The sequence below is a fragment of the Perca flavescens genome, chromosome 12, assembly GCF_004354835.1.
Source record: "Perca flavescens isolate YP-PL-M2 chromosome 12, PFLA_1.0, whole genome shotgun sequence".
NCBI lineage: Eukaryota > Metazoa > Chordata > Actinopteri > Perciformes > Percidae > Perca > Perca flavescens.
Window position 1 is genome coordinate 28662149 of NC_041342.1, and position 23501 is coordinate 28685649.

A 23501-nucleotide genomic window follows, 5' to 3' on the forward strand; every position below is an offset into this window, starting at 1 on the left:
TTTAAAATAAACCAGGGCTCACATCCTTATCAGTCTTACAAGTTCTCACAAATTGTCATCATCAAAGCTGAAGCTATTATAACTCACTAGTCGGTGCCTCAATTGGACCAAAAAAAGGTGCCATTACCCTAACCTAGCAGCTGCATTTCATGACAATCACATGTGTTTTCTATAAATAACCTTTTTGCTCACCAGCCACTGTGGCATTTTTCACTAGCCACTATTTTGTGTGTAATTATGTTTTTATACTCTGCCTCTAAACAGTTTACCCTACCCCTAATCTTACTCTTCGTGCCTAAACCTAACCAATCCAGGTTAACAGCAGGGCTTCCCTTTTTTTGAGTTTTGAAACTGCCTATATCATCGGGCAAGATGCAATGTTGTCAAAATGATGTTATTTGGGAACACAGTTTTTGCTGGTACCCACCCAAGGCGGTACATGGACGACATGCATCCATTTTTCATATGATTCGACTTGCTTTCACAGTCACACTGCACTTTGTCAAGCGCACCAAACATTGTAAACAAATGTCATACGGTCACCTGTATGAGTCATCACTGGTCTATTGAACAAAATATCCGTACATATATATATATATATATATATATATAAATAAGTTAAAACTCACTGGCACTTCTGGTCTCAGAAATAATAAAGAATCAACGGATTAATAACGTCTTGGGTTTCTGTTATCTTTGGTGTTTCTAATATTTTTGAAAGAACAAAATAAGCATCCGACAAGACAGGGAGTGGAAAGGAGGGCGGGGCCCTGCTGAGAGAGATTTTGAATAAGCGAGGTACAGTAACACTAGTTTGAGGATTTGTAAATGATCATCCCTTAAATCCTATAAATCCATATATATATAAATTCATTTCTATATTTGCGTCAACCCTAGATTGCATTCTCAGCTAGAGTGAACCCAACTCTACTGCACATGGAGTTCAAATGATCTTCCACACCACCCAAACGAACAGGGCTATCCAGCGAAAGAGGTTCTACGGACCAAACTGCTGAGGTGTGAGAAAAAACTAGCAGTCTATGCCTTTTAAACGCACCTCCCTTAGAGAGAGAGAGAGAGAGTGACCTGAAAAAACCTACAGCACACAAAGAAGCTGCTACAAGGTAAATAAAAAACATATTCTGAGTATTCCTTTTCTTTTCATAGTCCCTGCATTTTTGTCGTATTTTGAGTTGTGTCAAGTTACCCAACGATGGACACAACATACCGGAAGCCAGCCGCTTTAGGAATATCTTCTCGTGTAAATTCTGTTTTCTAGTATTGCTATGCAGGTCAATGTGTGTGTAATTCGTTTGTAGTGTATTCATATGTGAGTAACTGTATAACTGTTAATTTAATTTTAGTTAACATTAGACTAAAGTTTTGATAACCCAAGAATACATCCCAGCTGAATCATTATTATCGGATGGTTTAGTACTTTCTCTGGGTCACAAACGTGCATGCCAGTCAAGTAATTAATAGCTAAACAAACACTGCAAGCATGCAAATGTATAGTCTTAGTTAATACGGTTTTTATTTTCAAAGGTATTACCGTACACGCTTTGATGTTATCAACGTTTAGCTTGATACGTTCACAGGTAGTGAGTCACGTTACAGTGTGTGGATGGGCTGGCAAAGCGAGACTACGTTACATTGCAAAGTAAGCTAATATTTCAAAGTTATACCGCTAAACTTTCAAGCTATTAGTAGCTAAGCTAATTTAACTGTGGAAGTTTGTTTTTTTCATTTTCCGTCGAGCTAGCTTTATTGCAGGCAACCCTTTTTGGGAACGTTACAACATGACCTACATGGGGTATTTACCATAGACAGTAAAGTTGGTCTAAAGCCGCTCCCCGCTCTCGGTAAACTCCTTATAACCAATACACTGGACCACCTAGGCTACTGGTCTTAGGATGCAATTGTAATAGCATCAAACAGTCACTACATAACAGTAACGTTAGTCCTTTTTATAACCTGTAACTTTGTCAAGTTTGTAAAGAGTGCGTGCACTCTCAGTTGTGTTTTCCTACCTGCGTGGCTGTCATGTAACATTATCATTATTTATCTATGATGTAACGTAAACAGATGGGAACTAAATGCGTATATCTAGAAAGGCATACTTCTCAACTCAGGAACATTGTGGTTGATGCTAAATCAAACCCATTGTGATAAGGGTTTCTGTTGCATTTGTGATCCTCCATGAAACATTAACGTTATAAAATGTCAGCCAAATGTCATCTTCAAACCACCAGTCTAGTCGTGCAATGAGCTAACAGCACAAAGTCACTGCAGTTTTCTGAGAAACTGATTTTGACAAAAAACTCTTCAGTTTTAGAAGAAAAAGCATTCATTTTACAAGAATACTTTTACAGGAAGCAGTGGCAGTACATTATGTTGCAATCATTGGCAGCATGAGTAAAACCCTTCTGTGACTGTGCATACACTTAACTAAACCTGTGACCTGATGTGTCAGCATGGATTGAGGACATAACAATTGCCTTGGAAAGTTGAGATCAAATAGAATATTAAATCTGTGGTATTTCAGAGTTCTTCAGAAAATACTACAATATAATGTAGGTTTCATGCAAATACTGTATGTTTATTGGTGTTTACAGTAGCCTACCCTGGCCTGCATGTATGACTATTTAGCTGTGTCAATGAATGACTTCCTAGGAAAATGGTTCCTGACAGATCTTTCTGGTGTGTAGTCAAACTAAGAAATGCTCAAATTAATTTTGTCACAAGACACGAAACGTGAATCTATTCATCTGTCAAACTGAAGGGTACTGACTGAATAACTATTCACACCAAGACTGCAGCTATTAGTTGTTTCTTTATGCATTCAGTCATCAACATGAGCTCCAGCTCAGACAGACACTATTTTCTACAGAACTGATATCCAGTAAAGATAATACATAGATCAGTTTAAACAAGTAAGAACGAGTCTCGATTCTAAGAGCCTCACTCTGATCTTTCCCTCTTGTCCCTTTTAGTAAGTAAGTCAAATGTATTCATATAGCATTTTTTTCACAGACTTAAGTCACATAGTGCTTTACAGGAGCAAACACAAGAAACACAATACAGATTGAGAATTGGGACTTGAACCCATGCTAAATATTTGCAGACAGCATTCGGCTACCCCGCTTGTTGGGGTGGACTGAAGAGAGAAGCCCAATTCCAGAACAAGTTATAATTGTAGATAAAATCCATGTTGTGAGAGCTGCATAAGAGTCTTCTTAAAGGTGACCAAGACAACTGATCTAAAACTGAAATTTAGGACCTTAGAAACTCTTCTCTTCCCTCAGCTTTGAAGATGAGTTTCAGATTGTCAGGTGAACCGGAGAAAGACGAGGAGGAAGATGAGGAGGAGGAAGAAGAAGAAGAAGAGAGCGTCAACCCGACGGAGGTGAAAATGAGTCAGATAGTGATGCCCTGTCACAGCAACCATCGACAGGAGCTGAGCGTGGGAGAGCTGCTCAAATGGATGGACTGCAGTGCCTGCCTCTCTGGTGTGTGTGTGTGTGTGTGTGTGAGAGAGAGAGAGAGAGAGAGAGAGTGTGTGCGTGTGTGTGTGTGTGAGATGGAGAGATTCAGTGAACATTAGTCATGTGATGTATGTTGTAATGATTTAATTTGTGACATATGTCTGTTTTTATATTCAGCTGAGAGGCATGCTGGGTGTCCCTGCGTCACTGCCTCCATGGATGACATCCACTTTGAACATACCATCAGGTAACAGGAAGTGTGTGTATAGAGGCGTGGGCCATTCTCCACTGCTAGTGTGTGTGTATATATATTCAGTACAGGGCTGAAACTAACGATTATTTTCATTGTTGACTACTCTGTTGATTATGTTCTGGATTTATCAATCACTTGTTTGGTCTATAAAATTTCAGAAAATCAGTGTTTCTGAAAGCCCAAGAAAACGTCCTCAAATGTCTTGTTTTGTCCACAACTCAAAGATATTCAGTTTACTGTCAAACAGGGGGTCAAGAAACTAGAAAATATGAAGATTTTAAAAAGCTGGAATCAGGATTTTTGTGATTGATCGATTATCAAAACAGTTGGCGACTCATTTCACAATTTACAACTAATCGATTCATCTTTGCAGCTCTAATTAACTCATTCTTCCTTTGTGTCCCTGTTCAGCGTGGGTCAGGTGGTGAACATCAAAGCAAAGGTCAACAGAGCTTTCAACACCAGCATGGAGGTCAGAGAAGTTTGCATTGGATTCTTGCAGTACATCACTTATGTTTTACATCCAAACACTTTAAACTGCTTTAAATAATGGTACTTCACATTCATTACAGTGTACCAAGGGCTTGACATTAATGATTTTGCTCACAATTTTGTGGGTAATTACGTTTGATTTGATTCAAGTTGACTATTGTGTGCTCTAATTTACTTTGAAGAACTAGATTTACAACCCTTTAAATGTAAATGACCGCTGTAAACACCCAAATAACAAGACTAAATAAAATGTAGGCTATAACACTACTTGTGTGTAAAGCTCCTTAGACAGACAAGAGTAGCTTCTTATTGTGTAAGTTGTGCAGGGGAAGTGGTTTGGAGTGAACGCTCGTGTGTCACTCAAGTGAGGAGTCAGCGGCTGGCATGCACCCCGGCGACGAGAAGCTGAGGAGCCCAAACAAACCAAACTATGTGACGAAACGCTGCAGTCGAACAACGAACGCCGTGCAACCAGTAACCAGTAACATAGCTCAAACACAGCGTTCGTGGTTCGACTGGTCATGACTGTTTTCCAAGATGGCGCCCGCATGTAAACATGAACGCTGCTGTCTTTATAATCTGTCTTTAAAATAAACTGTCTGTCCACTTACAAAGTTCTCAATGCTTCGGTTTACATGTAGAGACCGTCATTATGCTACCGTTGAAGTGTAGTGCTATTTTGAGCCTTTTTAGTGGTATAGAGATCGAGATTTAACCTCTGCCCCGAAAGCTAACGTTACAAGCTATTCACCGGTTTGCGCTAGCTTGTTTCAAGCTCTAGAGACGCATTCGATTAGCATGAAAACATGTCCCAGAGAACAGTCGACTCGGTACACATGTTATTAGCCCCTAGGTTAAGCCGGTAGCCGGAATTAGTTTGAGTTTTCTTAAGCCCGAGACACACCAAGCTGATAATCGGCCATTGGACAGTCTGGCGAGGTCAGTGACTCGAGTCTGTTCGGTGTGTCTCGTTCCGTCGTCAGTCTGGGGGGCTGTCGGCCTGACATGTTCCGTCGGAGGCAGGGCAGTCGGGACACGTAACAAAACGTGGAGCGGAATGAGGTGACTAGAGTCTCTCAAAATCTGACGAAAATCTTTTAAACTGACCTTTGTTGAGCTGAAATGAAGACAGATTCAGCAGCTGCATCATGGCCTATTTCTCTCTTAAAATGTTTTCAGAAACACGTTTCGGTGAACTATCTTAGTACAATATGAGATCGTATTCTGAACGAGCTGCCATGACGGTCTGGCTTTGAATTTCCAGATAAAACAAACCCATGTGACACGTTCGTCCAATCAGCTGCCGGTTTTCATTTCTTGGGCAAAAAATGTCAGTGATAATTTTCAAATAGCTGGTTGGCACATGTTCTTATAACACAGCCAGTGAAGTTATCAGGGCCAGCGGCTTTACTCATATTCACTCTCATCAGGGTTTGTATTACATATGCTGTAGATACTGACAGTGGCCGGTCCTCTGGAGGCGTTGCAGACTTGACAGCTGACTCTTTTTTTTTTTAGATTAAGGCGGGCATAAAAGATGTTAAGCTCATCTGGCCTCGCACATAATGGGGCTTTCATGCCACCAATGAGGGAAGGCGGAGGGGAAGTTGTTCCGATCATAGCGGTAGGGGTATGAAGCGTTTAGATAAGATAAGATTCCTTTATTGCCATCTATCTTATCTTAATCTAAATGCTTCATAACCCTATTTGCCGCCCGAGTGAACGCACACACATTTTGCTCGCCGCCCAAAGTTGTCCATGCTGAACTTCCAGCCGGTAACAGCCGGGGGACATGAGCCGCTTTTTAAAGGAGCTGTACTCGAAATAGTGTCCGTGAAATGCATCCGTTGTTTTCACGGCCACATGCACCCGCCGGCTATCAGAACAAAGAACAGACAAACACAGATTACAACACACACAGAGGGAGTGTGACTTCATTCTCTGCTCAGGACGCCATTACTCCACTATATCTTTACATAGTTTGACCGTATATTATCCCTGATATGTTCCATCCCAGGTGGGCATAGAGGTGAGCTGTGAGGACCTGTTCTCTGATCGTCACTGGAGGATTTGTCACGCCTACGCCACCTTTGTTACCCAGCGCACAAACGCAGGAAAAAAGGTGTGTGTGTGTGGTGTGTGTAAGTAAGTAAGTAAGTAAAATTTATTTTTATAGCACATTTAAAAACAGCTCCCACTGACCAAAGTGCTGTACATAGCGCATTCACCACAGAATAATAAAAATAAAATAAATACACTTAGAGATCAGTGATTTAAGCTAAGAAGACATCAATAGACAAACACTTAATTACAGACATAGCTGTGTGTGTGTGTGTGTGTGTGTGTGTGTGTGTGTGTGTGTGTGTGTGTGTGTGTGTGTGTGTGTGTGTGTGTGTGTGTGTGTGTGTGTGTGTGTGTGTGTGTGTGTGTGTGTGTGTGTGTGGTTATTATTAAAGGCTTTCGACACATTTATTTAAATCTGCTCACAGGTGATCTTGAAGCCCATTGTTCCCCACACTGAGAAAGAGCAGGTTGAATACAGCGTGGCAGCTGAGAGACGGAGGGTCAGGATGGTACACGATGACATCATCAAAGATCTGCTCTCCCATGGGTCTAACCTGCAGGGTAGGTTTTGATGCACACTGCTACATCACAGCATACAGCAGACCACAATAAACGTAGCCGTTTTCCCTGATAGAGAAGATACTGCAGAGAGTTTGTAGGCTTGTTGGATGCTTTCAGCTGTTGCTGAATGCTACTGTGAAAGTAAAGGACAGCAACTGAATACATACCGAGTATCAGGACTTTAAACACAATGAAGCAGTGATGAAATATGATTGTAATCAAATACATTTGTATGACTTCACTTGATGACACTTTCTGGAAACAGTGGGCTTGTAAAAATGAATGCAAAACTATTAAAAGCACATCAATGAGCCACACTGTTACACTGGGTGAGTGACCTCCATTGCTATGAACACACACTGTATTTAATTTGGACTCAATCCCACATACACCGTCCTGCTGGCAGAAATACTAGAGCACCAAATGTGGATTAATTTGCCACTGAAAACAGTCCTCAACAAATGCGTTATACAGTGGCCAGCTCCACTTTAAAGGAATATGCCGACTTATTGGGAATTTAGCTTATTCACCGTAACCCCCAGAGTAAGACAAGTCCATACATACCCTTCTCATCTCCGTGTGTGCTGTAACGCTGTCTGACGGTTCCAGCATTAGCTTAGCCCAGCACAGATCCTGCAGGTAACTGGTTCCAACTAGCCTACTGCTCCGAATTGTGACAAAAGTGACAAAATAACACCAACATGTTCCTATTTACATGTTGTGATTTATAGAGTCACAGCGTGTACAAAAACAACGTAAACTGAGACACAGCCATCTTCTAACTGTAAACAAACCGGGAACTATATTCTCAGACAGGCTTGCTGCGAGCATATCACTCCGCCCAAGTACTATATTCTTACGCCTGAGAATATAGTTCCCGGTTTGTTTACAGTTAGAAGACGGCTGTGTCTCAGGTTACGTTGTTTTTTGTACACGCTGTGACTCTATAAATCACAACATGTAAATAGGAACATGTTGGCGTTATTTTGTCACTTATTGGGAGCAGTAGGATTACTGGAACCATTCACCTGCATCTCCTGTGCTGGCCTGATGCCGCTGGAGCCGTCAGACAGCATTACAGCACGCACGGAGATGAGAAGGGTATGTATGGACTTGTCTAACTCTGGGGGTTACGGTGAATAAGCTAAATTCCCAATAAGTCGGCGTGTTCCTTTAAAGATTAACGAATTCACTAGGAACCAATGGGTTTTGAGTGCCACGGAGAGAGTAGGGAAGACAGAAATCATCGAGAGGTGTGTGTGTGTGTGTGTGTGTGTGTGTGTGTGTGTGTGTGTGTGTGTGTGTGTGTGTGTGTGTGTGTGTGTGTGTGTGTGTGTGTGTGTGTGTGTGTGTGTGTGTGTGTGTGTGTGTGTGTGTGTGTGTGTGTGTCAGCTGACAACTCAGCAGTAGACAATGCGGTGGCAGCAGAGAAGACGAAGGTGGAGAGTGTTGAACTGGTTCTACCCCCACATGCTAACCATCAGGTGATTTTATTTATGTATCTTTCTGTCAGCCTCTCTGTCTGTTTATTCAGTTCAATTTTCAATTCAATTTTATTTCATGTACACAGTGTCAAATCACAACAGGAGTTATATCAGGACACATTACAGATAGAGTAGGTCCAGACATGGCGCCCAGTGTAGGGAATTGTGTCTAAAGTAAGGCCCTAAGACCTGTCATATCTGACTCCAATTTATTAATTCCTGCGCCTTCTTACATCAGACTTAAGTTTACCAGGACACAAGGATCAATCTGAGATGAAGAGTTCAGTTAAGCAAGTTTACTGAAGTCCAGCATTTAAATCACAACACACGTGTGGATTCACAAAATGACTAAGTTTCCCTAACTTCAGACACCAGTATACAGAGTTCTAGTCAGCAGAGTCTATGTCAAATTATGAACACCCCCTGAACATTTCCCTCACGTTTTATCATCTCCCTTGATGAGGCATCATCCTTCTCTCAGTCCCGTCCACGGGCATGTCATTCCCCCCTCTCTCTCCCCTTTCATGTCTTCAGCTGTCTTATAAATAAAGGCCTAAAAAGGCCTAAAAAATAATCTTTAAAAAAAAAAAAAGAAGAAAAAAAAAAAAGGGTAGGTCTAGACCACACTCTAAAAGTTACAGAGACCCAACTATTCCCCCCCAAGATCAAGCATTTAGTGCGATAGTGGCGAGGAGAAACTTCCTTTTAACAGGCAGAAACCTCAGACAGAACCTGGCTCTTGGAATCTGAATTTATATATGATAATATATGGTGGTACTGCTTTAATTAAAATCTTTGTGTATTATTGGGATTTTCTCTTATTAACTTCAGTAAAACATTTTGATGTGGTGCCATTGTGCAACATAGTATAAAAGCCCATTACAGATTCAGGTATTTAATGAATTCAAAGGCTTTTACTTTTCTTGCACTCTGTGTTTCATCAGTGGTGTGCCATTACTGTCTTTGGGGGTAAGTTGACTGGATCATCATCTCTGTTAATCTAAATACCAGGTGAATACATTTGGAGGGCAGATCATGGCCTGGATGGTGAATGTAGCTACAATTTCTGCCAGGTACAATCACACACACACATTTAAAATGCTTTATTTAAATGCACCAGGGGTTACAGATGTAATGGGCTCTTTCATTGTTTTTCTTATTGTATAATCACTCTTTTCTCTATGCAGTCGTCTGTGTCAGGCTCACCCGACTCTGCGGACCATCGACATGTTCACCTTCAGAGGACCGTCTCAGGTTGGAGACAGACTGCTGCTGAGGGCTATAGTCAACAACGCCTTCAAAAACAGGTATCAGTATGTCCACAATCCCTCATAAAGATGCAGAAGATAAGATCAGATACGATAAAACCTGACTGATTTATGCGGAGGAAACAGGTCATGATAACAGCTCCGTGTTAAAAGGGTAAATCAAAGTAATATATGAACAGTGCATAAGTAGGAATTGAAAAACAAGTGAGTGTATGTGTTGTGCAGCATTGAGGTGGGGGTGCGAGCAGAAGCCCACCAGGAGGAAGGGCCTAACCGACACATAAACTCTGCCTTCATGATCTTCGAGGTTCTCGACGACCACAGGAAGCCATGCATGTTACCACGGATACGCCCCGAACCTCTGGTAAGTCAGCCAACAGAATGAACTTCTGATGAAGTTTACATTAAAGGTCCAATGTGTGGGAATTTCTCCCAATCTAGCGTTGAGATCATATATCGCAATCAACTCTCTCGCGCCACGCAGTTCAAAGTACGTATTACAGCTACAGTAGCCTTCACGCTTCAAAAAGCCTTTTTTCGCTTTTTTCACGCGTCTGACTACCACAGTCATTTAGACATTCTTTTTTGAAGTAAACTATACTCCAAATAACTCAAAAAACACTACTCTGGGTAACAGGTAAGGTGGTAATTAGGGGCGAAATCCTCTCAGCTCATAAGACAAAATTAGCATAAAGTACATAGCAACATTAAAGACAAAATAAAGAACTAACAGATAACTATGTGAAGAACAGACATGAAATTAAATACAAACACTCAAATTTCAATTAAATAACATTGTTGCTAAAAAATAAAATAAAAAATAAATCTGGCAAGTCTTTTGCAAATCAACTTACACTTCACCTCAAGCCATAAATGAGACTTTCCGCACATTTTATAGCGAATAACCCTAACCCAACAACTATTTGATTGTTGCCCCACTTGAAATCTAAGATTCAGCCCTTAAAATGCTCTGTAGAGCTGAGAGATTATAGATTATAATTCTCTAAGGGGTTCGTCACCTTGACCCCTCTCACATTACACCTGGTCATTTGATCCATTGTTATTATAAATATATTGATTAGTGCAGCTTTATGTCTCTCATTGGGAGTAGAGCTTTGATTGTAGCCCTATATTAATGTAACTGTAACTGTATTAATGACAAACAGAATTTTCATGTTTTGAAACATTGAAATAAATTATCTTTGTCTTGGAAAATAAGCAATATAATATACTATATAGTATATATTATTCTGTTTGATCTGGCTATAATACAGCCGTTGGACAGCATTATATTGGTGATGGTGAAGGTGTGGTCAGTCTTTTATAACTCTTGGAAACTGACAATTAGTTATTGATTGCATTTGTTAGTCAGCACGTCCCTCAAAAACCAAGGCTACAGCATACATTGCTAATAATTCCCCAGATGTCAAACTGCAGGCCTATTAACTTGTATTTAAGTTACCACGATGTGGGGACGGATTGGCCTTGTGTTCACTGAAGCCGCTCTTATCATAATGTCCTACTGCTACATGTTGAAGTCACACTGATAAGAGTGTAGTTGCAGGGTGAAAGGTGCTATGTTTATGAGTAAACATGTTACACCATTGTATAAACCCAAAAATGTAACTATGCGCAGAAATTCTGAAAACTTGAAGCTCATGTATCAACAGCAAAACTCTGAGCCCAATTTGCATTATTAAGCCCACTTTGTTCACCTGGCAAACACTGGCCTTCAAAATGCCACACCTTATATTACCAATCGTGCCAAAAAAGGTGTGTGTTCTCAGAACTCTAACAATGTTGCAGTATCAAATATAAGCTTACAGCATGACTCTGGGAAGATGGCTTGTGAGTCTCACCCATTTGGAGCTTATTGGATAGACAGATGTGCATTGTATCCTATGCTGATACAATGATTGTGTCAATGCAATATTTATATGATACATTCACAGTATTTTATTACAATATAGCAACAGCCTTTACTGTATGTACCATACAATTGAAACCTATTCTGTGACAAACAAAACACCTTAACTTTAAAAAAGGAGACAAAGGAAACAATTTCCACACAATGTTATACATTTGAATATATAACATGACCTCCTGAAGCCAAACCATATATATTTAAATTATCACACCAGTGTGTACACCAGTGTGTACTGTGTAGACTGATCTCATGAAATGGCGTATGTATGACATGCCAATTCGTATGCCATTATTGCCGTGTTATCAAGACGCATACTCGCTTTTTAGCGTGTTTATTAACGCCGTTTGGCCATTAACTTGCGATTGTTTGTGAATTTACGCCGTGGCGAGTAGTATGAAAGGGCGAAAATCCGTGTAGGGAGGTTGGTCGGCAGGACTTTCACCGGAGACCGGGGATTGTGTCCCACGTGTCACGTTTCCTAAACCCAAACGTTGCTTTCTTCTCGCGATAACACGTCAAGTGGCGTGTATGTTTACGTCCGTTGTATACAGCGTAGACATACACGCGGATAGCTCAAAATGTGTACAGATAACACACCACTTGGCTTGGCTGGAAGTGGGCGTGTATGTTTACGCAAATTCATGATGTCATGTTGGTTTTGAGTGCAGAGTTTCATTTTTTGCAAGAGTTTTGTCAAGTTTTGCCAACATTATTTATACTTCTTTATTACTCTGACTTGGGGCATCTCACTTCTAAACCGTCTCTGTTACTAGTTAGGGAGGGTCACACGACCAAGTTAAAATATGGGAAAATGTAGAATGAAGTGATTTGGGAGTGTGACCTACACTAGAGATTAAAAGTCAGGATACCTTGGTCTCCGCTGCTATAATTGTGACCATTCTTTCTAATGTCTCTTGTGAGACCCCTCGACTTCATGGACTAGTGAAGTGCCCCTTTTTTGAGGATAATTTAACAATGTATAAAATGATACACATAGCATCTTTAATAAAAACAGATTTTTGGAAAAGGCTCTCGACCACTGCAACCTTAAACTGGACGAGAGGATGGAAAGCTGAATTGAAATGTTCTTTGTCTGCGTCTTCGTCTGTCTCTTTGTCTTTCACATACAGGAAGGAGGGAGGAGGTTTCAAGAGGCCATAGCTAGGAAAAAGATCAGATTGGACAGGTAACCTGTCTGTCTATTCGTGTGAAGAGCACATACATTCTTAGCTTTTATCAAAAATGCGTCTGATTGTTCTCCTTTTTGTTTCAGAAAGTACATCATTTCACGCAAGCAGGGTGAGGTCCCTCTATCTGTACCATGGAACCCCAGAAACCAGGTGGGGACTCACTCAGGACTATGAACATGTGCATGTGCTGTGATAAATAAGACATTTACTACAGCTCATCCCTGTAAAACCATGTAAACATGTGGAGAGGAATGGGCACACAGAGAGAGTGACACACACCAGTTTGCTGGCTGGACTTTGAGATGTTTTGGCACAACTTTGTTTTGTTTTTTTGGCCACTACACTAACTGGTCAACACTGTCACTAGTGTTGGGTCACTAGGACGGCACTGGATGCTTCCATTCAGTAACTGAGCTGCCAGCTGCCCTCTGGTGCTCTTTGGTACATACAAAAAAAACATGACGCAGACAAGACCTATGTTGTGCATTATATTCTCACACAAAAAGAGCCATTATAGACCACAACGTGACAGAGGGTCAGCTTCTTAACAATGCTACTAGAGTCCAACTAGCATTTAGAAATGTACACTTTTTGTATGATATAATAGTAGAATTTTGTGATTTTCATGAGATGGCAAAGCACGATCAGAGGAGTAGCATCAGGGCCCAGTATTGAAATAGTGTCTTCTGCTCCCTGTGCATGCTTATGTGTTTGTTTGCTGATGCATATGTATGTTGCGTGTCTTTCCAGGTGTATCTGAGCTATAACAATGTTTCAGCTCTGAAGATGTTGGCTGCTAGAAACAACTGGCGCCTCAGCTCTGAGAAAGACAAGGTATCTGCTGGGAGTTTTTTTGTTTTAGTATGATCTATATATTTTTTCTTTTCCTTATAAGGCGCTGGATATTTCAATTGATGATTATTATTATCATTATTATTTTTATTTTTTATTCCACAAAAAATCTGGCATAACCATCAACTAGGAAATGCATTTCCTGCAGAAAATGAAAAAAAAGAAAATGAACACCAACATTTAGTGCCAAAATCCATTGTTATGTCTACAAAATTATTATGAGGATAGCCTACCGAAGTTGAGATAGCCAATGTCGTTAGCAATGCTAGCTAACGTTAGTTTGCTAGCTGTATATGGATGCTTTCAACGGTTTGTTTGAATTCTGCATTAGCAAAACACTTTTTTTTTTTTAAAATTCTAAATCTTTACCCGGACAAGTGACTTTTGCATATGGACAAGTGAAACGTAAATGTACTTGTCCAAAGGACAAGTGCCTCAAAAAGTTAATGTCAAGCCCTGATCATAGTATAGTTTGTCAAAAAAGGTCTGAAATTTGTCATAGTATAGTATGACGAAAAAAAGTCATATAATAGTGATAGTTTAGTACATTGAAAAAAGTCATAGTATGTCAAAAAAAGGGATAACAAAGTCATGAATAATATGTCAAACAGTGATGAAAAGTTATAGTATGGTATATAAAAAAGTGTTAAAAAAGTCAGTATAGTATGTCAAAAAAAGTCATAGTATAGTATGTCAAAAAAAGTGATAAAGTCATAGTATAGTATGTCAAAAAAAATTCATAGTGTAGTATGTCGAAAAATGTAACAAAAAGTCATAGTGTAGTATGTCGAAAAAAGTGATAAAGTCATAGTATAGTATGTCAAAAAAAGTCATAGTATGTCGAAAAATGTAACAAAAAGTCATAGTGTAGTATGTCAAAAAAAGTGACAAAAAAGTCATAGTATAGTATGTCGAAAAAAGAGATAAAAAAGTCATAGTGTAGTATGTGGAAAAAAGTGACAAAAAAGTCATAGTATAGTATGTCGAAAAAAGAGATAAAAAAGTCATAGTGTAGTATGTTGAAAAAGTTCATAGTATAGTATGTCGAAAAATGTAACAAAAAGTCATAGTGTAGTATGTCAAAAAAAGTGACAAAAAAGTCATAGTATAGTATGTCAAAAGTCATAGTATGTTGAAAAATGTAACAAAAAGTCATAGTGTAGTATGTCGAAAAAAGTGACAAAAAAGTCATAGTATAGTATGTCAAAAAAAGTCATAGTATAGTATGTCAAAAAAAGTCATAGTGTAGTATGTCGAAAAAAGTGACAAAAAAGTCAGTGTAGTATGTCAAAAAAAGTCATAGTATAATATGTCAAAAGTCATAGTATGTCGAAAAATGTAACAAAAAGTCATAGTGTAGTATGTCGAAAAAAGTGACAAAAAAGTCATAGTATAGTATGTCAAAAAAAGTCATAGTGTAGTATGTCAAAAAAAGTCATAGTGTAGTATGTCGAAAAAAGTGACAAAAAAGTCATAGTGTAGTATGTCAAAAAAAGTCATAGTATAGTATGTCGAAAAAAGAGATAAAAAAGTCATAGTGTAGTATGTTGAAAAAGTTCATAGTATAGTATGTCGAAAAATGTAACAAAAAGTCATAGTGTAGTATGTCAAAAAAAGTGACAAAAAAGTCATAGTATAGTATGTCGAAAAAAGAGATAAAAAAGTCATAGTGTAGTATGTTGAAAAAGTTCATAGTATAGTATGTCGAAAAATGTAACAAAAAGTCATAGTGTAGTATGTCAAAAAAAGTGACAAAAAAGTCATAGTATAGTATGTCAAAAGTCATAGTATGTCGAAAAATGTAACAAAAAGTCATAGTGTAGTATGTCGAAAAAAGTGACAAAAAAGTCATAGTATAGTATGACAAAAAAAGTCATAGTGTAGTATGTCGAAAAAAGTGACAAGAAAGTCATAGTATAGTATGTCGAAAAAAGAGATAAAAAAGTCATAGTGTAGTATGTCGAAAAAAGTCATAGTGTAGTATGTCAAAAAAAGTCATAGTGTAGTATGTCGAAAAAAGTGACAAGAAAGTCATAGTATAGTATGTCGAAAAAAGAGATAAAAAAGTCATAGTGTAGTATGTTGAAAAAGTTCATAGTATAGTATGTCGAAAAATGTAACAAAAAGTCATAGTGTAGTATGTCAAAAAAAGTGACAAAAAAGTCATAGTATAGTATGTCGAAAAAAGAGATAAAAAAGTCATAGTGTAGTATGTTGAAAAAGTTCATAGTATAGTGTGTCGAAAAATGTAACAAAAAGTCATAGTGTAGTATGTCAAAAAAAGTGACAAAAAAGTCATAGTATAGTATTTCAAAAGTCATAGTATGTCGAAAAAAGTGACAAAAAAGTCATAGTGTAGTATGTCAAAAAAAGTCATAGTATAGTATGTCGAAAAAAGTGACAAAAAAGTCATAGTATAGTATTTCAAAAGTCATAGTATGTCGAAAAATGTAACAAAAAGTCATAGTGTAGTATGTCGAAAAAAAGTGACAAAAAAGTCATAGTATAGTATGACAAAAAAAGTCATAGTGTAGTATGTCAAAAAAAGTCATAGTGTAGTATGTCAAAAAAAGTCATAGTATAGTATGTCGAAAAAAGAGATAAAAAAGTCATAGTGTAGTATGTCGAAAAAAGTCATAGTATAGTATGTCAAAAGTCATAGTATGTCGAAAAATGTAACAAAAAGTCATAGTGTAGTATGTCGAAAAAAGTGACAAGAAAGTCATAGTCTAGTATGTCGAAAAAAGTCATAGTATAGTATGTCAAAAGTCATAGTATGTCGAAAAATGTAACAAAAAGTCATAGTGTAGTATGTCGAAAAAAGTGACAAAAAAGTCATAGTATAGTATGTCAAAAAAAGTCATAGTGTAGTATGTCAAAAAAAGTCATAGTGTAGTATGTCGAAAAAAGTGACAAGAAAGTCATAGTATAGTATGTCGAAAAAAGAGATAAAAAAGTCATAGTGTAGTATGTCGAAAAAAGTCATAGTATAGTATGTCAAAAGTCATAGTATGTCGAAAAATGTAACAAAAAGTCATAGTGTAGTATGTCGAAAAAAGTGACAAGAAAGTCATAGTGTAGTATGTCGAAAAAAGTCATAGTATAGTATGTCAAAAGTCATAGTATGTCGAAAAATGTAATAAAAAGTCATAGTGTAGTATGTCGAAAAAAGTGACAAAAAAGTCATAGTATAGTATGTCAAAAAAAGTCATAGTGTAGTATGTCAAAAAAAGTCATAGTGTAGTATGTCGAAAAAAGTGACAAGAAAGTCATAGTATAGTATGTCGAAAAAAGAGATAAAAAAGTCATAGTGTAGTATGTCGAAAAAAGTCATAGTATAGTATGTCGAAGAAAGTGATAAAAAAAAGTCATGTTATAGTATGTCTTAGAAAGAGTCCCGCACACTGACCATTACGCAAGCAATAATTTATTTAGAAAATACAACATTTCGATCTTGATAAAGGTCTAAGACCGAAACGTATTTCCTAAATAAATTATTACCGATACCAGTATCGGTATCTCCTCCGCTGGTATCAGTATCGGGAAGTACCAGAGTTTATCCTCCCTATTAAATACATAACTTCATACCAGCCTTCAGTATTTACAATCAATCCTTCCCAAATATAGCAACGCTTAATAAACCTTTTCAAATTGGTTGATATTCAAGGGGTGCACATCATCGGATTTAAAAGTAAATGTTATTTGTTTCCATGTGATTATTTGTTCCCAGGTTCGTCTTTACACCCTGGAGCAGAAGTCCATGTTGAGCATCAGGGTGGAATCGGAGGTGGATGTTCCTGCTCACAGAGCGTTCTGTCTGCTGGCGGAGATGAGCAACAGGCCGAGCTGGGACACACATTATCAGTAATACTATTTGTCTAAAATGCAAAAAGAATTCTCACAATCTCAAATCTCACAAAGAAAAAAATTTGCACAAAAAGATCCTTTCATCTTCATGTGAAGTATCCAGATATAGTGTAGTGTAGTTGGTTTGCGTTCATAATCAGTGCAGAAGGATTGATCATTGCATCCTACAAGTTACTGAACTCAAATAGCTGTATTTGTTTAATTTAGTCTGGACTCTGATTTCTGGCAGGTAGCTATAGGAGTGTGGCCCAATAGGAACACAGGTCACACTTTGTGTGGATGATGCAACAGGATATGTCAATACAAAGTCTTTAAAGTTTCAGGTAATAAAGCAGCGTGAAAAGTAACCTACACATATTCAGTGCCTGGGTTGAGGTACGTTCTCCTAATGTTGAAATAGGGTCAGGCGGCTGCGCAAGGCCAATTTAAAACCATAACTTAAAGAGCTCATATTATGCTCATTTTCAGGTTCATCATTGTATTTAGAGGTTATATCAGAATAGGTTTACATGGTTTAATTTTCAAAGAACACCATATTTTTGTTGTATTGCACATTGCTGCAGCTCCTCTTTTCACCCTGTGTGTTGAGCTCTCTGTTTTAGCTACAGAGTGGGACATCGAACTTCTGTTCCATCTTTGTTGGGAGTCGCACATGCTCAGTAGCTATGTAAGGACTACTAGCCAGTCAGAAGCAGAGGATGAGGGCGTGCCCTGACAGTACCTAGGTAAGGACTACTAGCCAGTCAGAAGCAGAGTATGAGGGCGTGCCCTGACAGTACCTAGGTAAGGACTACTAGCCAGTCAGAAGCAGAGTATGAGGGCGTGTCCTGACAGTACCTAGGTAAGGACTACTAGCCAGTCAGAAGCAGAGTATGAGGGCGTGCCCTGACAGTACCTAGGTAAGGACTACTAGCCAGTCAGAAGCAGAGTATGAGGGCGTGTCCTGACAGTACCTAGGTAAGGACTACTAGCCAGTCAGAAGCAGAGTATGAGGGCGTGCCCTGACAGTACCTAGGTAAGGACTACTAGCCAGTCAGAAGCAGAGTATGAGGGCGTGTCCTGACAGTACCTAGGTAAGGACTACTAGCCAGTCAGAAGCAGAGTATGAGGGCGTGCCCTGACAGTACCTAGGTAAGGACTACTAGCCAGTCAGAAGCAGAGTATGAGGGCGTGTCCTGACAGTACCTAGGTAAGGACTACTAGCCAGTCAGAAGCAGAGTATGAGGGCGTGCCATGCTAGCAGCTAGGTGAGCATTATAACGTGTGTTCCAAAGTGACCACGTCTGTCTCTGAAGTAAAGGCTGGACTACAATAGAGCTGTTTGGATGTGGCTCCATATTTATCGTATAGACATGAGAGTGATCTCTTCTTATCTAACTCTCAGCAAGAAAATGAGAAAAATTGAATTTCCCCAAAATGTAGAACTATTCCTTTAACAGCATTGCTTTTTTAAAACTTTATTTCAACTAAACTACATTTCTATCACCACCCCCTCATCAGTGGTGTATCTCTGTGTCCTCTCCTAAATCAGGAAATGCGAGCTCATTCACCAGGTGGACGAAGATGACTTCCTGTATCGAGTGGTGACCCCATCGGTGCATCGCGGCGGGGTCGGTTCCGCGACTTCAGGCCGTCAGGGAGAAGGGATCCTCCAGGACTTCATCTTGTTGGCATGCAAGAGGAAGCCGTGTGGCAGCGGGTCAGTACCACGACAAAAATCAGGGGTCCCCACTACATATAATGTATAAAATAAGAGTTGCATATACAATAACGTGAAAGGCGAACTTAAGCCTTCACACGTACCTTTTGTAATTATGCATACAATACTAAGCTTTTAAAATAAAAAATGGTTGGCATATTATTATTATTTATTACATTTATATAGTTATACATGTTTTAATGTTAAAATGTGGCACAGTGACTCCTTAAACTGTATCTGTGGATGGCTACCTTAGCAATAGGCAAGTAAGCCTAAACATTAATGTTGTGTACACATAAAAAAAAAAAAAAAAAAGATTTATCTTTACTAATATGTTGTATTCATATTAATGAATATTTATTTGACTATCAAACAATAATGTGGAGGCCCCCTGTTGAAGATCTCTGGTCTAAACCACAGGTCAAAGGTTAGTCAGTTCTTGTTTGGTGTTTTCCTCCTCAGAGATCCATACGTCATCGCACTGCGCTCAGTGTCCCTGCCCACTCACCCTCCCACTGAAGGCTATAACCGAGGAGAGGTCCTGTGTGCTGGATTCACCATACTGGAGACCAAAAACGACACGTCACTGGTAATACTCTTAGCCATTTTCGCGGATTTAAACAGGTGAATATTTACACATAGTCTTAACAAACTTCACTGTTGTTACTTGGATCTTTTTCCAGATCAGTTACTACAACCAGGCATCTCCAGAGGTCCTTCCCTACATCTCCACCGATATTGCCGGTCTCTCCTCCTCCTTCTACCACATCTTCTGCTCCTGCAGCCAATACCTGACCAGGAACAGGCTGCAGCCCGCCCCCGAGGTGCAAACCGGCCAATACCAGGCCACGAATACAGACAGTCCCACCTGTCAGACTGAAGCTGACAGTCTGCCAGTGGCTCTCCACAGCACCCCCCTGTAGACGGCCAGTGGTACCTTCCAGGCCAGTTTACATAGCAAAGTGTTGAGTGAGCTCAAGCTTACATGGTACTATTAACTCTGCCACAAGTGTTCACAGTCAACAAAAGGTGATATTTACATAAAAATAAAAAAGTAAACTAAGGTATTCAAATAGGGAATCTAAAGATCACAATAACAAACCATCCCTCAGACACTTAATGTTCCCTCTAATGTTCAACCAGAGTCTGACCTAAACCAGACCTGATTTCAAAATAAAGGCTCATTTATTATTCATTGTTTTGACACAAATTAAACATTTTAATCTGTGTCACCAATGGTCAGGATCTTTTGTTTATTTTGCAAATCTATGGTAAATGGTCCTTAAAGTGCAAACACTAACAGGGGCATTAAGTGGTAAGAGACTTGTCTCCATTTGTTGACTGCAAATCACACAATGTAACATATGTCTTTTGATAAAAAACATTGATGCTTCATTAAATGCTTTCATAGGATTTTTAATAAACAGAATGTTTGTTCTATGTCCTTCCAATCAGAATTCAACTGTAAACTACACTGCAATATACAGTATTGTAATTACATGACTGCATTACACCACTAAATCTTGAGTCAGTTAGATGGAAACATCTTCCAGCAGACTTGATATTCTGCAGCCATGCTAGTTGCTCTGTGAGGCTGTGATAAAGCACAGCAGTGCTTTGAGATAAATGCTAGCATTTAGCAGGCTAACAGGCTGATTTGTAGCAGGTAGTTTACCATCTTAGTTTAGCATGATTGCATGCTAACATGCCAATTAGCAATTAACACAGAACAGGTATTCATTTTATTTCAGTGCAAAACAAGACTCGAGCTTTCTTTATGGCATTATGTACAATAATCCCCCCACCCACACTGTACACACTGATACAGTCCTTCTAGAAAAATGCTGAGTTTTTTTGTGATTTTTGCGGGCAAAAATCCTTGATTATGCGGTTTTCTTAAAGAATGCGATGGAATATGTGGGATAGTTATGCGATGAACTTGCAAAAATTCCGGTTTGATGAAAGAGAAAAAAAAAAAAGTGATTCCCCCAACACCCTGCTTTTCGATGATGTTCACGTCGCGTAAATACGTCGCTTCATAACATTCCCATAGCAACAGGGGAAAATTGCTGCTCGTGTGAAGTAAACGCAACATTTTTCAACTTTCTGTTAAGATATATGTGACTTTTTTTGCAACTAAAATGCGGGGATTATGAAATCATGCAAGCCCCGCATATTTTGCACAGAAATCGTCAATTTATGCGGTGAAAGTGCAGCGTATTTGAAGCCCCCCCGCATAAATGTGCAGACGTTGGCTGATTATGCATTGAATTATGCGATTGCATAATCACGTTTTTCTGGAGGGACTGGATAGATCAGTAATGAGCCAGTATCAGCTTGATAACATTAGCCTTCCAATATATCTGTCATTTTAAGAGGCAACTGTATGACACAAAGATCCTTTTAAGTGATAATTGACGTATTTCTGGGTCGGTCGAATCCATCCTCCGTTAGGATTGATCAGATATCACATACAGGTTTGTGTTTGCTCTGCCTGTACGCTGGGTCACAAGTCCTTTAAAGACCTGGAAAGCTCCAGCACTGCCTTTTGTATCCTCTACTATCAGGTCATATCTATCCATCAGCGCCATTAGAGAGTTACGCGCCTCCTGTCCTTCCGGCAGCGATGCTGTGTTCAGATGTAGCGCCACCCTCTGAGACAAGCCTGCCGCTGGGATCCGAGGAGGCCAGTTCTGCTCCGTCAGGACCAGGGTGACGTAAGGGAACAGCCGCTCTACTGTGGATACAAACTCCTGAAAGAGAGAGCAGGAAAGCACAACAGAGGATGAACACTACTGCCCTGTATGTAGTGGAACAGAAGCACAATGACGAGCAACTCTCGGTCCAACAGGAACAATCTGCAGAGGAAAAAGGTGCTGAATCATGGTATGAAATCAGCAGAAACTGAAGGCCACGTTTTTGGTGTATCAGAAACAGATGCTGGTGGAAAATAAATGAGTCAGGCAGGAATCTACATACCGTGGTGCTGTCGGTGCTGTGCAGACCCTCCATGCTGATCCAGACAGGCCTGTAGAGCGTCTCTTCGCTGTAGGCGGAGTGCAGCAGTTTGAGAGAAGCTTCCAGAAGCTGCCGAGTGCGGAGCCGCAGGTGAACACCCCAGGGTGCATCAGCTCTCTGCCCGAGCAGCTGCAGGATGTCCTGCGCACACGCACAAAAAATGCCTTATTAATCCTCATGCACATTTATGTTGTTGAAGTCAATGACGCCTCATAGAAAATAGCCCTGTTAGCCGTTTATTTTACGTCCCCACAACCTGTTATTCATGAAAATACCTGCAGTGTGAGGGCCTCGGAGCTCTTCCCAGAACCTTCGAGCAGAGGGACTTCAGGCTGGTTCCTGTCAGCGGTCACCTGAACCACCAGCATACCGCCATCACCATCTGGACACACACAGACAGTATATAAATAGGACAGGAAAGGTGAACAGGATCAATACTTTACATTACTGTCACAGTGACTTTATGATTCAGAAGACCAACAGGGTCCATAGGTCTACACTGAGCCTATCAATATGTGCTTGATGGTCTTTTAAGCCCCCAACGTCTCCCTCCAGGCAGCGCTGCAACCGTTGACTTCAAGGCACCTAACCCTAACCCTAACCCTAACCCTAGCCTAATCCTGGTGCGACATTGGGGGCTTAAAACACAGATAAACTCAAGGTGTCCTGACTAAATTCATGCTCTACAACACACGTCAAACTCAAACCTTGCATATTTTTATCCGGCCCCCATATCAATTTAGATTCACAATACATTTTGGCCCGTCTACTTTTTACAAAAATGTTGGGCCTTTTTTCAGCATTTTCTTCAACATTTTTGTCGACAATATGAGACCTGCAACATTACAGTCAAAGATATTTGACTTTTTCGATGACATAAAAAGCAATTAACTCAACGTGTCTGGCCCTGGATGTGATCCTCATTTTCCACGGTGGCCCTTAGGGAAGCTGAGTTTGACACCCCTGCTCTACGACGACAAAATAACCACTTCAGTGTCAATCCCAACACCACAGGTTGCAGTGTTCTGTTATAGCATTAGGAGCTGTGATTACACAATGACCCATGGCTTGTTTTATTTGAACATTTAAGGAAATCTGAGACATCATGATGTTATTTGTTATTTACCATTATTAGATTATAGATTAGCATGCAGAAACTCGAGTGAAGAAGGCGACGCACTGCTACTTCTGCTCCTCAGGCGAAGTGATTTGCTCGCAGCACCTGCAGAGAGTAACAACAGTGCTTTTCACGTGTTGCGCTAATCACTCCGCCCATGTAGCAGTGCCTCGCCTTCTGAGAATATAGTTCCCAGTATGTATACAGTTAGAAGAGGGTTGTGT

At 39.6% G+C, this 23501-nt stretch overlaps 2 protein-coding genes across 6 annotated transcripts in view; one reads left to right on the forward strand and one right to left on the reverse strand.

Annotated features, from left to right (window-relative positions):
- The first annotated feature begins 838 nt into the window (after positions 1-838).
- On the forward strand, positions 839-20582 carry LOC114565775 (acyl-coenzyme A thioesterase 11). Of its 5 annotated transcripts, XM_028594013.1 has the most exons (18): positions 1259-1330; positions 1599-1660; positions 3306-3509; positions 3663-3732; positions 4150-4210; positions 6248-6352; positions 6720-6855; positions 8248-8339; positions 9351-9412; positions 9527-9646; positions 9833-9971; positions 12665-12720; positions 12808-12874; positions 13475-13558; positions 17307-17440; positions 18975-19142; positions 19605-19731; positions 19826-20582. In XM_028594013.1, the coding sequence occupies exons 3-18, from the start codon at positions 3314-3316 to the stop codon at positions 20063-20065; spliced, it is 1857 nt and encodes a 618-aa protein (XP_028449814.1). In that variant the 5' UTR covers positions 1259-1330; positions 1599-1660; positions 3306-3313; the 3' UTR covers positions 20066-20582. The 5 variants fall into 5 exon arrangements, with proteins under 5 accessions (XP_028449815.1, XP_028449817.1, XP_028449816.1 ...); XM_028594014.1 differs by lacking the exons at positions 1259-1330; positions 1599-1660 and adding an exon at positions 839-1124; XM_028594016.1 differs by lacking the exon at positions 1599-1660 and having other exon boundaries at positions 1180-1261.
- Positions 20583-21252: 670 nt separating this feature from the next.
- Positions 21253-23501, reverse strand: part of fam151a (family with sequence similarity 151 member A) — a 14781-nt gene continuing 12532 nt past the window's right edge. Inside the window, exons 10-12 of the mRNA XM_028593537.1 lie at positions 22436-22542; positions 22122-22301; positions 21253-21895 (exon numbers count right to left, since the gene is read on the reverse strand). Coding sequence (XP_028449338.1) covers positions 21593-21895; positions 22122-22301; positions 22436-22542 — 590 coding nt within the window. The 3' untranslated portion in view covers positions 21253-21592. The remainder of the gene's footprint in view (positions 21896-22121; positions 22302-22435; positions 22543-23501) is intronic.

Coding starts and splice junctions, on each gene's coding strand:
- LOC114565775 (XM_028594014.1), top strand. CDS start 3,314: ATGAGTTTCAGATTGTCAGGTGAACCGGAGAAAGACGAGGAGGAAGAT. Junction 13,559..17,306: donor TCAGCTCTGAGAAAGACAAG/GTATCTGCTGGG, acceptor ATTTGTTCCCAG/GTTCGTCTTTACACCCTGGA. Junction 19,732..19,825: donor CCAAAAACGACACGTCACTG/GTAATACTCTTA, acceptor ATCTTTTTCCAG/ATCAGTTACTACAACCAGGC.